Source organism: Macaca fascicularis, chromosome 5, assembly GCF_037993035.2.
Source record: "Macaca fascicularis isolate 582-1 chromosome 5, T2T-MFA8v1.1".
In the NCBI taxonomy this organism is placed as follows: Eukaryota; Metazoa; Chordata; class Mammalia; order Primates; family Cercopithecidae; genus Macaca; species Macaca fascicularis.
In genome coordinates, this window is record NC_088379.1 from 15,372,475 (window position 1) to 15,387,344 (window position 14,870).

Sequence of the window (14,870 nt, forward strand, 5' to 3'; positions counted from 1 at the left end):
CATGAGTTATTTCATTACAAAATACATAGACTAGATCTCTCGCTCTCTCTATTTTCAGCCATTTGTGGTATAATTGAAAGAGTGAAGAAACACAAGCACTACTGAAATAAAAATGCAAAATACTTAATATGGTTTTATTTTTGAAAGTGAAGTCCTTTTATAATTTTAAAGTAAACTGGAATAAAGTAGTGAAATCAAGATGTTTTACTCAATTAGAAAATTAAGTATCTTAAATCTTAAGTTTGACTGACATGTAACAGAAAAATAAATACTTAACATAAATGGAATGATTCAAACCATTTCTTAAACTTTAATTTCAAACTATACTAGAAAAAAAAAACCTGTTTTTATAAAGCTATGTTCACAATTTTAGTAATGCAAAATAAAAACTGCTTATATGGAAGGAATTAAGCTCAGCCAATTTCTGTGGCTTTGGGGATGAGGTATTTGCTAAGTCTAAGCTAATATGTGTAAAGATCACTTCTGAGTGGATTTTCATGTTAGGTGAAATCACAGTCAAATCCTTCACAAAGAAATGTGGACAAAGCTTTAAGACCAAGTAAAGATGCTATTTTGAAAAGGACAGGGATCCACATTTTCTTAGCTAATGGCTATGTCTGCCTATCCTGTTTACTTTTGCATTTAATGAATGTCAATTTGGCCAAGAGTATAGAAGGAAAAATCAGGGTTTACTCACCACAAGGAGTCCCTGTGCCACCACATTCCATTCTATAAAGGAAGTGAAAGTGCTCCTCCCTTCGGTCTGATTTACGAGAGAGAAAGAAAGAGAGAAGGTTGTAATGTTGCTACGCTACTTAGAGCTCTGTAGTGAGGAAACGGGACAATAAAACCTGGCGTTACGAAGACTTTTTAATAACAACAAATATATTGCTCTCAACAAATAAGCCACATAGATCAGCCCTGGTAAAAAGAAGTAAAAGGCATATTTGTTTCCCTAGAGAAAGTTACCAAGAGCTCTCCCTACTTGTGCTACAGTGGTGGCATCAATCCCTTAGGCCAAAATCAAGGCTTAATTTTGTCTAAAAAGAGAAAAATCTATTATAACATACAGGTGAAGTTAATCTTGGGTAGAACTATTTCTAAAGAGGTAAGGCATAAGAAGGAAACTCAAAAGGTTAGGAAACTCTCAAGCAATTGAAATTCATAATTCTGGGAGACAAGAGCTCTCCCATGGGATAAATTCTCAAAAGAAAATGATACCATTGCCTCTTCAACCAAGAAAAATAAAAGCCTGTGAAGCCTCATGTGAGAGTTATGCCTAAAGCCGGGCCAGGGGTAAGAACATTTGCTCACACATATTTTAGTTGCTCTAATGGTAAAAAAACAAAAACCAAAAAGCACTCCGGCATTTATTACTTAAGCCTGTTCAACTCAAGTTATCACTTTCTAAAATGTTTCAGTAAAGTTTTTTCAACAATAACTCAGTTCTTGGTACCAGGCTATATCATTTTTCTCTATAATCTTCTTTAACTTTTAACTCATGTGACTAAGAATTCTAAAGCACAAAACGAAGTCACCAATTTTAGGAGAATAGAGGGCTGACAAAAATGCCAGGTAAATCAAAGGTACATAATTAGCTATTTTTCATTTAATTCTACAAGTAAATTTGGAAAAAGGATGTTTGGTACCTCTAACATAATATAAAGCAGTCTGCTTTTCTGGAAAACAAAAATTGTATTATTCTTTCAAGGAATAGATACTTCATAGAATAAATCAAAACTTTGTTCTGTTTTATATGCCAGGAATCATTAAAAAGATTATCCTAGTTCAAGAAGTTTCTCAAATGATTTCTAAAATGACAACTACTCTTATCTGGGAAAGAGGGAAGATATACATAAGTGAATCTGCTTTTAAATAATTTAGATGCATTTTCTAATTTTTTTTAAGTCTACAACAAAACATTTGGGGGCAAAGATTTTTCAAGGTTGTTAATTCATCAGAAACAATTTCAATGAAGTATTCTTCAGATCACCGAGGACAGACATAAACTTTTAGGGAGGGAGTGCATCCTTGGCAAACACCACATATAAATACGACTCCAGATAATTACCCTGCCAACATCTCATAATGAACAGTGCTTTAATAACAGGGTCAAAGCCAGCAAAACACCCTGCTGGATGAGCCATCATGATGAAGGCTGGGTTTACTTAAGGACTGTAGAACCACCCTTGTCCTCCACCTTAGTGAAGGGACAGGGTCTTTATTTTACTTAAGTCAAAAACCATGACAAGTTTGCAGAAGATCTAGAAATAGGTTCAAATATTAAGTTATGAAGCAGAGAACACGGGGGTATATGTGCTTTAAAAAGCTTCTCACAAATGCTGTACAAGATGTAAATCTGCAAACAGATGAGGTGAGAACACTAATCTCCAATATAAAAAGAAGGCAATAATTTACATTACTGAAATGATACTGAACCAAACAGTTCTAGAGACTGCAAAGAGTTAACTGTTTCCATGTCAGCATCATGATTAATTTGACAAATGGACTGTTTCCTCCCTTTTGTGAAAACAATTTCAAAGAACAAAGAGACTAGGAAGACAGTAAGTTTTTATGGAAAGAAGACTGAAATACAGGAGAGTGAAAAAAGAAACCATTACTTAAAAAACTGCAATCAACTTCTTTGCTGGTCTATTTCACTTCTTCTTATTTCTTTGAAACAAAGTCAGACTGAAGGAAAGAGCACTTTTTGCTTGCTGAAAAGGATGGAACATGACATCACTATAGGCAAGACAAATCGAATAATCTTTAATCAAAGTAGAAAACACTGGAATAAAAGCTATCAGAAGGCAAAATCTGGCTATTTCTAAATAATCATTTGGTAAACCTAAAAAGTATTTTTATATTCCTAAAATATTTGAAAGGTCTTAGACTTAACATTAACAATAGCTTTGTTTAATGTAACCTTCACCTTATCAAATATTTCAAGTTTTGTGACTTTAAAAATAATGCTCAAAGAGATATTTTCTAAATTGCTCAAAGAAACAAAAACTGCAAACTATATTACTGTAAGCACAAATTACTCAATTTTAACAAACCATACTTAAGGCACTAAGACATTAGGCAGGATTTTCCTATTCTGTGTAACTTGGCTATCCTCAAGGCATTTAAAATTGCCTGAACTCCATTTCATTTAAAATTTAAATGAAAATGTAAGTTTCATTTAAACTCCTATCATTTAAAACTGCTGAAACTGTTATATAATTTTAACTGCACTTCATGTTTTTTATGCATGTAAGTATTTATTAGTGATAGCATGAAATTAATTTTTCAGTTACTCCAAAGCAGAAATAGCAAGAAGTGTTTGCAGGGGAAATCTTCAATGGAGTCTTAAATGTAGTGTGTAACAGGCTGCCCTCTAGTGTCATTTTAGCTTAACTTTGAAAGTAGAAAACACCTTATTTTCAAATGCTACTCAAACAAATTTAGATTCAAAGTATTTCAAACTAATGTAAGAAAGCAATTACCTTATGTGCTACAAAAAAAAAAAATCTTAAAATATCTAAAACAGGTTAGAGGTAGGGATCATTAACCACTAGTAAAGTCAATACTGGAAGAGATAAGATTTCCCAGTTCCCTGCAACACCTTTTAATTTTCAGAACCAACACTTTAAGACCTTTTTTTTTTTAAGAGACAGAATCTTGCTGTGTCACCCAGGATGGAATGCAGTGGTGCAATCACAGCTTACTGCAGCCTCGAATTCCTGGGCTCGAGGAATCCTCCCGCCTCAGCCTCCCAAGTAGCTGGGACTACACGTGTGTGCCATCACATCTGGCTAATTTTTTATTTTTTTGTAGACACAGGGTCTTGTTATGTTGCCCAGGCTAGTCTTAACTCCCAGCCTCAAGCTACCCTCCCACCTTGGCCTCCCAAAGTTCTGGGACGACAGGTGTGTACCACCGTGCTGGTCTAGAAAAGACTCAGAATTCTAACACTATTTTACATGCCCTGTTCTTCCATGTAACAGGGGCTATGCAGAAATGAACTCGAGTGCAGCACAGTTTTAGATGCCTGTACAATATAACAAGGTGGAACTTCAAACAACTGTCCCCAAAGAGAGACCCTTAGGATCATTGGCAAATCACCACTCTTACTTAGTAGACCTCATATGTGTGCTAACCAATGCCCAAGGAAGGGAACGCTCCAGAAGGAATATAGTCATTAGCTTATCTATCATTTTAATGTTTTATCACATTGTGCCAACAGCCACTGAGCACATGACATGTCTTTAAAAGCCATCCACATAAAGATGGCTAGAACATGAACTTGTTGCACATTGTTGATCAAAGAATAACTAAAAAGTAATGTAGCTCATAATGTAGATGTGAAAAGTCCTACATAGTATTAGTTTATTTTCTTTCTTTACTTGAGACAGGGTCTCACTCCATCACCCAGGCTGGAGTGAAGTGGCATAATCATGGCTCACTGCAGCCTTGACTTCTCAGGGTCAAGTGATTCTCCAACCTCTCAGCCTCTGGGGCAGGTGGGACCACAGACATGTGCCACCATGTCTGGCTAATTTCTTAATTTTTTTGTAGAGACAAGGTCTTACTATGTTGCCCAGGCTGGTCTTGAACTCCTGGCCTCTAGCGATCCCCCTACTTTGGCCTCCCAAAGTGCTGAGATTACAGGCATGAGCCACCACATCCAGCAGTATTAGTAATTTTCTATCATGTGTTTCACCTGACTTTATCTAAATTTCCACGTGTCTATTTGCTTTATGCAGTTCCAAATAAAGATGTATATTTAGTAATGTTTTATTAGATTGTATTTTGGTCTTCTGAAAATGAACTAAAATGCCATGATGTTATGAAGCTCCCAATAGTGACAAAAGAAAATAGTTTATTGTGGTTAGGTTTCGTTAGTATTAATGTACTATGCTACAGATGCCTTTAAAAAAGTTTGTTAATAATAAGGCCTTCTTAAAATTTCTCCTAAAAGAAAAAAGGATGTACTAGAAATAACTTAAATGACTAAATTTCTAAAACTACCTTCCCATTTCATTAACTTGTGACTAATAAAATATGTCACACTAATTCACTGTTATCCTGGAAGGCAAGTAAGTTACAGAATATAGCATGTAACAATGACAGGAGCTGAAGTTTTATAATTGTTTTACTCCATGTAATCTTGAAAAACAAGAATTTTTAATCCTTTTATAATGTGATCATCATCATAATTATTCCAATTTATAATGGGAGGAATTTCTATCAAAACTGACTAAGTCTTATTTTTAAAAAGACCATATGTGTTACCAAATATCAAGTATACGCTCATTTACTACTTTAAAAAAGAATCTTTCATGGTTTTAGTCTTTTTAAAAAAAACCATATAATTGTGTATATCAACCACTAATTTTTAACTCAATTGCTATGGTTAAAATATTTTATTAATTATATATTTTATACACCATGGAACAGTCACCATAGTTCAATGAAGCCTCACAAATTATTGTTCATTTTAGCATTTTAGAATTTTCACAGAATGAAATGTATTCAGAAAACGGATGCATGTCAGAAACGTAACTTTGACATTTATGATAAGAACTAAATGAAAATGCTGTAGAGAGGGACCATACACAGAATGGAGACACACTGGTATAACTATACAAAGAAAGAAAACCGTAAAAGCCAAACTTGCTTTTAACCTCAAGACCAATAAAGCATTAAGCTTCATGTAAGCTTAACACCTTCACCTTACTATTCTTAGTTTTGGTAGAGAAGAAAAAGAAGAAAATTGATTATCTGTTCTGGTCTACTGTGATCCAGGTACTATGCTGGGTATTTTTTTTACATCTTCCAATCTTTGTGGTAAAAGATGCTGAGCTCTCAATAGCTCCTTTTTGCTGATGGGGAAGCACACTTAGAGGAGTCAGGCAGTTGTGCACAGCTCACAAAACAGTCAATGTCGGGTCAGGCTATCTGATCCTCCCCATGGGACAGTGGTCTTCCAGAGTTCTTCCACTCTCACAAATCAGTCTCATCTATAACCAGTAACTAAGGCTCCACAGACCATTACAACAATGATTCTCAAATGAAATGGAGGAACCCTTGTAGTAAGAGCTCCTGAGGAGATTCCTTTCCCACTCCAGCCTAGAACCCTGTCCTTTCTACACATGATGCCTATGAGGCCCAAGGACTTTGGGGAAATAAAGGCCCTGGTGACTTAGGAACGTGGTAAGTAGGTCTTTGACTTTCATTCCCAGGTCCTTTCTACACTGCTACAAAGCCTCCAGCATTAACATTATTTTACTGGCTAAAGCAAAGTTTCGATTCAAAACAATTCTGGAAAAAAATAAGTATATAAAAAGTATAATATTATATAAACATATTATATAATATCCATTAAAAAGGTAAACAGTGTACACAAGAAGGGCCAAAGTGTGGATGAAACTGTATGAATTATTCTTACTTTGCAACTACTACAAGTATTAAAAATAAAGAAATACTATACATTTACAATAGTTAATGATCTTAAACTTACCTTAAGCCATAGCAAGGCAAAGTGAGGAGCCTGAATAGTGCCAGGAAAACTCTTAAAGGAAGCAGGGTGAACACATACAAAAACGCATCCAGGCACAAAAAGATTCCAAAAATCATCAGCTGAATTTTAAGGAGAGAAGAAAAAAAAGTATTTTAAAAATACTTGTAAATGAAAATTTCAAACAATCAGAATTTCTAAACATTGTAAAAAATTAATTTCTTAAAACTTAGCCCTGGGAATAACAAATTAATAGTTCTACTCTTCAAAGAATGAGTCTGTGCTTCCTGCAGAGCCTTTGGTTTACGACTCACAGAAGAAATTACTCAAAAACAAGTTTTCCTTGACCATAGTTAATGGCACATAATCTGATGTGTCTTTCTGAGTACTTCCTCAAGCTCTAAAGATATTATGGAAAATCTTTATTTCTCATAATTTTGCTATTCCTATTTATTAAGGTGCTTTGTTGATGGGAAAGACTGGAATATATATTGAGTTACAACATTGTTTATGTTAAAAACATGCAAACTGATCACTAAGTTTAACACAATTTCAAGTGCACTGAAACTTGCTGCACTCAGAAGGCCTTATTCTTAATTCCAGGACCAGCCTTTTAGCGTTTATATTTCTCCTTCTTTCTTGAGTACTTGTCATACCCTTTCTTTTTGTGGTAACATTAGACACTCTTACTTGTTAAGTTTAGGACTATACTACACAGAAAGAGGGTGAAGTCTTTTGAGGACTTGGCCAAGTAGCCACCCCTAGTGGTGACTTTCTGTATGTCTGGCACACAATTATGGTATGATACACATGCCCGAGCCACAGCACTCCATGTATCTTTAGTCAATAAATTGCTCTACCTCCACAGATTGAAATTCACAGTTACAGACTGAACTGTGTCCCCTATCAAGTTCCTAAGTTGGTACCTCAGAATGAAACCGTGCTTGGACATGGGGTCTTTAAAGAGGTAATTTAAGTTTAGGTCTTTAGGGTGGACCCTAATCCAATATGACTGGAGTCCTTATAAAAGAGGAAATTTGGACACAGGCACAGACAGAGGAGAGATATGAAGACCGAGGGGGAAGGCAGCCATCTGCAAGTCAAGAAGAGGCCTCAGAAGAAACTACCCCACTGACACTTGATAGCAGACTTCCAGCTTCCAGAACTGCAAGATAATAAATGTCTGTTGTTTAAACCACCTAGTATATGGTACTTTGTTATGGCAGCCCTAGCAAACGAATTCACATGTCTTTAAATCGAAGAGTACATTTTATTAATTTTGGATAAAAATGTCTCAAAAATATGCTACACATATTTTTGCCAGATTTCTTAATCTGAATATATAGGCCCTTTTTTTGTTTTCCACAATTTAGACTCATTATGAACAGCAATGAAAATATGATGCTAAACCCCTAAATCACGTGCTGGTAGATTAACATAGAGTCCCAGTGTTGCATGTTTTCTTGTCTTACACACAAAGCAGTGCAGTAGGAGGTTGAGCAAGGTCCATGTAGATAGAGTTTGTGGTCCTTTTCTATTACTCTCCTGTCACTGAGAAGCCTTTCCCTCCTTGTGAGTGGACTGCTGGTTCAGTACTGAGGGCAGAAGCTGCCAGAAACCCGATGTCCCCAGAAGGAGAGTTTGTGATCCACTAAAAAGTTGCAACTCAGTCTGAAAATCAGGTCCCGGATAGGCAGCCAGGTTGAAATTTAGTTCCCTCCTAGGCAGCTTCCAAGGCACCGAAGACAGTTCAGCTCAAACTGACTACAGAAAGCTTTGCAGAAGAGTATACGAGTGGGAACACACTGGAAAGTTCTTTGTGCAAAACTGAATTAAAAGTACTGAGTTACAAACTGCAGGCATACAATTTTAAAATATTTTCTAAAATTCATTCTCAGCAGTGATTTATCAAAATGTACATGTTTCAAAATAATCTCATGCTTAATAATCTTCAGGTACCTCTTTAAATAAAAAGAGTTATAAGTGAAAACAATCAAAGGACAGAAACGTTCACCAGGCTCTCTGTCTCTGAGAGATCTTGTCTGGAAGGACTTTAGAAGCCTTCTACAGGTTCTGGGCAATGCAACCGGGCACTGGCCAGGTGCTGGCTCCGCCTGTGCATGGCCGCAGTCCAGTACCACCCACACTCTGCAGTGAGACAAGGAGTTGGCACAGGTTCTTGAGTGGTGGAGGCAGAGCCAGAACTTCACTCAGTCTGCAGAAAACTGAAGCACTATTTCCACTAATGACACTTTCATTCATCCTTCTGGCCTCACTCACCACTGGATTTACCATTATACATATTTCAAAATAAAGTTTAGCCTAAGTTTTTAACATCTGAACTTTAATGCTAAGGAAATTACAAAATGAAAATTATCCTATGACATTGTAAGTGAACAAAATATTCACTTGTGAAAACTTCTGCCACCTGCTCTTATCATATTTATTTTGAACCTAATAGAACTGCAACTTAGCATCTGAAAAATACCTGCCTCAAGAGAAATAAATCAATAAAAACGCCAGCCTCTTTCTGTGGGGAATGAAGCAGGGTTTCTTTACCTTTTAAAAAATCTATGCTTCCCTTTATGACAAAAATCTCCTGCTCTTCTTTTAGTACCATTTGAAATTTCAAAATAAATAATATGTTATGGCTAAAATGAAAGCAGCATAATGATTTTGCAATATGCCTCCTTGAATTACACTAACCATCTTCTGGAAATTCTGAATACTATCTCCTCCACCACAACCACCAAATACCACCTGCTAGTCAAGGATCGCTGGTCTAGAGTGTTACAAAGTAGGAGTAAAGAGGCTTAGTCTCACTTTTATAAAGCTCGTGTTAAAGCTCTGGGTCTACTTCTGTAAAAGCAGAGACCATATCTTGCTTAATACTGCACTGGGAGGAAAGACATCTTCTCCAGGGAATTCACGACCCAGTGAGCTTGACACAAACCACACAGTAAGTGCTAGATGAATGATGTGCTCTGGAAACACAGGTGAAGAGCTTAGGTCTGTAAAGTGTGTGTATTTGGGGGTAGGGGAGAGTGGCATGAACACCACAGGGAAGGAGGTGCAAGAGATAGCAGAGATGTCCCACAGAGGAGAGAAGATGGGCACTAGATTTTGCCAGGAAGTAAAGAGGACAGAATTCCAAACCAAGGGAAGAGCATGCACAGGTACAATGTGAGTAGCCACCTAGCAGTGAGGTTAGGCTATAATCATTATGCAAGAGGCATGAAAATCACGTTTAGCTCATTGTTAAGGAGCTCAAATTTTTATTCTTAGGTTCCAAGGCATCCTTGCCTTTTGATTGTTTTCACTTATAGCTCTTTTATTTTAAAGAGGTACCTGAAGGTAATTAGATTATTTTGAAACATGTACATTTGGATAAATCTCTGCTGAGAATGAATACATTCTCAATAAACCCACATGTAGGGATCAATTATCAGCAGAATGTCAAGGGGAACAGGGTATCAATAAGAAAACTATAAATGACTGACTTTGAAAGCAATTACTGCAGATTCAAGGTTATCCCTACAATAAAATCATTTTAATCACCTGAATTAAAAAATTCATGCCCCAGAAAGTCTATACTCTAGGAGATGGCCAAAAAAGGGATTATCATGAGCCAGGTTCTCTTATGATAGGCAAGCTATGTAAGCATATGTAGCCATGGAAAACAAATCAATTGAAGATTTTAATTTGTAGGACTATGCACATAGAATGATCTTGAGACTTTCTTGTTTCTCTTATTTCCAATCCATGTTGAATAGTGTTATATTTTAAGCATGTGACCCACATTAACTTAATCCTCACAACAACCCACCAGGCAGGAACTATTACTTGGTATTTTGCTTGCTACAGACACGGCTTAGACAGGGCTGTGGTGCTCCTGCTGAGAGGCTGGAATGATGCAGCAAGGCAGGAGTGCCCTCAGGGTTCAAGGCAAGACTGAGTGTCACCTAAGGAACAGAGGTCTTAGCTGCTGCTCTAGGCTCTGATCCTATACCTTCTATCTAGGATCAGATCGAGGGAGCGGTCAGCATGCAGCACCACAGCAGGCTGCAGCGAGCAGAGAGGACAGTACGGAAGGAGAAGAGCCATCAGTGTGAATGATCACAGCAGCCTGATACAGGACAATGAAAGACAGAGAAGAGAAATTTAAGACTGTTTCCAAAGCTGAAATGAGAGAAATAAGTGACTGATTCACAAAGATAAACATGGCCCCATGGTGCCAAGTTCAAAAATTGTCTTTTAAATACATCAATAAATGCGGTAGAGGCCTAAAGGCTTTGCTGGCTTGTCTTAGAACTATCTGATGGGTCTCACATGCCGAACCTCCCCTGAAAAAATTAAGAATGCTAGGACAGTTGCAGAAAGAACGTGGAAGCTATGGTCACCACCACCACAAGCAGGGTGTGACAAGTCTCAGAGAGAAGGGGAGAAGCACCAGCCAAGGCTGCTGAGATTTGAGACATGTGGATCCCTACTGGCTTTCCTGCTTCTCAGCAGCCACACGGGGGGTACATCTGCGCAAGGGTGTGTCACCAGCAAGAGCTGCATCATGAGAAGAATTTAGAGGGATGATTCTCTAAACATGTTTTCATGAAATTAGAAACTGACTAGGATGCCCAAGAAAACACTGCCACAAATATGGGTCTGAGTAAGTACTCTCTATTAGTTTTACAGTGAAATCCCAGGACTGTTTTACTGAAATAAAGGGGAAACAATAGTCATTATTAATGTTTTCTTAACATATACCTCACACTGACATAAAACAAAAAGGCTTTATATGACATTTTAAGTCCATTCATTTGAAATGAACTTTTGGATTATTTTTTTCCTAAATGCTAACCCCGCCACGACCTTCAAAAAGGCAAAACTAAGTTATTCAACTAGACATTTAAATCTTTCCATCTGCCCTCACCATTCCTCATAGGCAAACTCATTCAATGAATCATGCACTATCAGACCTCTTGACATGACCTAAGTCCAACCTTCTAATCATAGAAGAAAGTAAAACCTAAGAGAGATTTGATGCCTTGATCAGGCCTCAGCTATTACAAACACACTCAAGAAGCTAAGGTTGTTGATGCTTGATTACAAATAATTCCCCTGTATGTCAGTAACCCTTCTCCCTTTCAACAATAATAGTTTATGCCTAGTAATAACAATATATCAATACTTACACCTTCAATCTGACAAATTTAAAGCTTATAAAAATTTGCCACATTGGTAAGAAAACTAAGGGGTTCTATTTTTTTTTTTTTTTTTTTTTTTTTGAGACGGAGTCTCGCTGTCACCCAGGCTGGAGTGCAGTGGCCGGATCTCAGCTCACTGCAAGCTCCACCTCCCGGGTTCACGCCATTCTCCGGCCTCAGCCTCCCGAGTAGCTGGGACTACAGGCGCCCGCCACCTCGCCCAGCTACTTTTTTGTATTTCTTAATAGAGACGGGGTTTCACCGTGTTAGCCAGGATGGTCTCGATCTCCTGACCTCGTGATCCGCCCGTCTCGGCCTCCCAAAGTGCTGGGATTACAGGCTTGAGCCACCGCGCCCGGCCGAGGGGTTCTATTTAAGTCTAAGCAGTTGAATTTAATTTTTAGAAAAATGTGTTAAATAGCTATAATGTACAAGGCATGGTAACAATGAAATAATGAATGGCCAAAAGCACAGAATTACAAGGTAAAGAAAAGTCAACAGAATATTTTCATTTTAGTTTAACCAGATATGCAAACTTACATGAACACATATAAACACGAAAAAGAATATTGCTGAAAGGTTTCATGATAATCCACAACATACATCTGACATATTTAACACAAGAAATAAATACCATGAGAGGGGAATAAATAAATCAAATGAAGATTTTAATCTGTATAATTATGTAATTGTAGAATTAAATTAGAATTTTAATTGTAGAATTATATTATATATTAACTACATTCATGGAAGGATCTTGAGCTCTCCCTGCTTGTCTCACTTCCAGTCCATGTTGAATATGACTATACTAATTTTCCAGAAAGAAAGCTCTGAGGGACGGCTAACCCAATAACCATTGTCAGTTCTTTTCCGTTTGTTGGAAAAGCATAATAATCACTGTCCTAGCCTCCTCTGCAGCTGGGGATGGCTATGTAGCTCAGTTTGCACAGTAAGACAGAAGTGGAAGTATTCCAGGCCACGTCTGGGAAATCTTTCAATTCTTTATAAAAGGCATAGTCAAAAAGGTGGCAATGCCCACCCCATTTCTTTCTGTTTATAATGCAGATGTAATGCTGAGGTTGCAGCTGTCATCCTTCTACTAGAAGACAACAAGCAAGAAGACCCAAAGCCAATTTGCCAAGGATGGCAAAGTAGAAAGATGAAAAGGACTTGGGTCCATGACAGCGTCATTAATCTCCTGCAACAACTGAGACCTCTTTTTTTCTAGACTTGTTGAAAAAAATAGTTTCCTACTTGTTTAAATCACTGTTAACCACCTTTTCTGTTCTATACAGCTAAAAGCATTGCTAAGAAACACATATTTAACAGTCTCCTTCCACAGACTCGACTCTCCAGCCTGACCATTCAACATAACTGGATCTAGTCTATCTCTTTTTTCGAGACAGGGTCTCGCTCTGTTGCCCAGGCTGGAGTACAGTTGCATGATCTTAGCTCAGAGCAACCTCTGCCTCTGGGGCTCAAGCGATCCTTCTGCCTCAGTCTCTCAAGTAGCTAGGACTACAGGTGCATGCTACCACTCCTGGCTATTTTTTGTAGAGACAGCGTTTTGCCACATTGCCTAGGTTGGCCAGTCTATCTTTCTTTCCAGCATGTGTCAGTGGTTTCCTGTCCACACCTAACAATTTTCCACCTCTGGATCTTCCTAGCATACCCATCCCATCCTACAAAGCCTATACAACAAAATCTCCCTCTTTTTCCTTCCTAGATCCTCGTCCCAGGCCTGTTGTTTAAGCACACTTACCCTTCTCTAAATTCTTCACATTTTATTTATACTATTTAAAAGCACTTGTCACTTTGTATCCTGTATTATAATAACTTATGGATCTGATATCTCCTAAGCTAGGTGTGAGTCTTGTTTATCTCTGTATTCTGTATCACAAGAGTGCCTTCTTGGAACATAGGAAGTACTCAAAACATAGATGCAGTAAATTAATAATTAAGTGTGTAAGTCATCTTTACCTTTCTAAATTAGAATTTAAACATATCTGGGAATTTTAGAAGATCCTATAATGGGTATTTCTTTACTATTTACTGTAGCTTTAGATTCACAAAGATGACAAAATTAGTCCTTAGACAAGAGACAATTTTGACCTGACACTTGGGAAACTGTTCCCAGGGGACTAGGGGACCTAAATGGAGAGCATATGCTATTAGCACATACCTCCACCAAACAATGGTGGAAGGAGAGATCTGTCTGGAAGTCAATGTAGAACTGCCACAGTGGGGTGGGCAAAGGAATTGGAGCTTTAATAGTATATATGTATCTTGTAAGGCTGTTGAAGGGACTGAACGCAAACACATGTAAAGTGCCTAGGACAGTACCTAGCACCTAATTCTTACATAACAAACATTATTTATTATTCATACAGAAACAGATACAAGTGGTGGGATGTGAGTGTCTAAGTCAAGGTGGGGTGTGGGACAGTGAGAAATCACTCACCATGAATTTCCTCTTTAGGAAACTGATGCTCCCTGCCCCCCGATTTCACCAAGCCTCTGGTTAAAGCACCCTGTTTCTGTTATAATTGTAGGTTTCATGCATGTGCCCACCGAGGCCAGACTCTACAGGGCTTGGAAGAAAATGGTAGGGTGTGTTATCATCTCTCATGGCCATTGGTTATGTCCTTCATGAAAGAGATCAGCTTTACTCCCAGACAGCCTGGGTAAAAGGAAAGAGGAAAGAAGACAGCTTTCCCTAGATATTTTTTCTGCCTATGGTCAGCAACACAAGAGGGCCAAGAGTCAGAAAATCATGCCCCTTGCAGGGTTAGTAAAGTCAAGTTTAGTGGCAAGCAAAGCAGGGAGATTAAAAGTATAATGTGAGATAAAACTGGGACCCAGGGAAATCCTAAAAACCACACCTCTCCCAATCACCTCCTGCTGAGCACATCCCAAAGATGAAAGCTATCCCTACTGCAAAGAAAAATATTACATCCACCAGAATGTAATCGGGAACAAGAAACCTTTAAATTCCTCTCACTCTAGCAGAGTAGTGCATTCCCCCTGAATGGCTGATGTGAAGGTTGTGAAAAATTTTACATGCTTACCATATAATTAATATATAGATGAGGCAACTTAGGCACAGAATGATTAAGTGAATTGCTCAAGGACTCACAGCTAATCAATTGTGAAGCCAAGATTCAGAG

The 14,870-nt window shown here is 37.8% G+C and overlaps 1 protein-coding gene across 7 annotated transcripts in view; it reads right to left on the reverse strand.

Annotated features, from left to right (window-relative positions):
- TAPT1 (transmembrane anterior posterior transformation 1) overlaps positions 1-14,870 on the reverse strand; it is a 66,603-nt gene that overhangs the window by 35,048 nt on the left and 16,685 nt on the right. For 4 of the 7 annotated variants that reach the window (XR_012434712.1, XR_012434713.1, XM_005554528.5 and 1 more), the window contains one exon: positions 6,506-6,624. The exons of 1 other annotated variant lie outside the window; for it this stretch is intronic. Coding sequence is in view for 4 of the 6 variants with exons in the window: in XM_005554528.5 (XP_005554585.3) it covers positions 6,506-6,624 (119 nt within the window). In the remaining 2 variants the exon portion in view is untranslated. Of the gene's footprint in view, positions 1-697; positions 764-6,505; positions 6,625-14,870 lie in introns of all 7 variants that reach the window. 2 more of the 7 variants (XM_074039450.1, XM_074039449.1) reach the window with 1 other exon arrangement.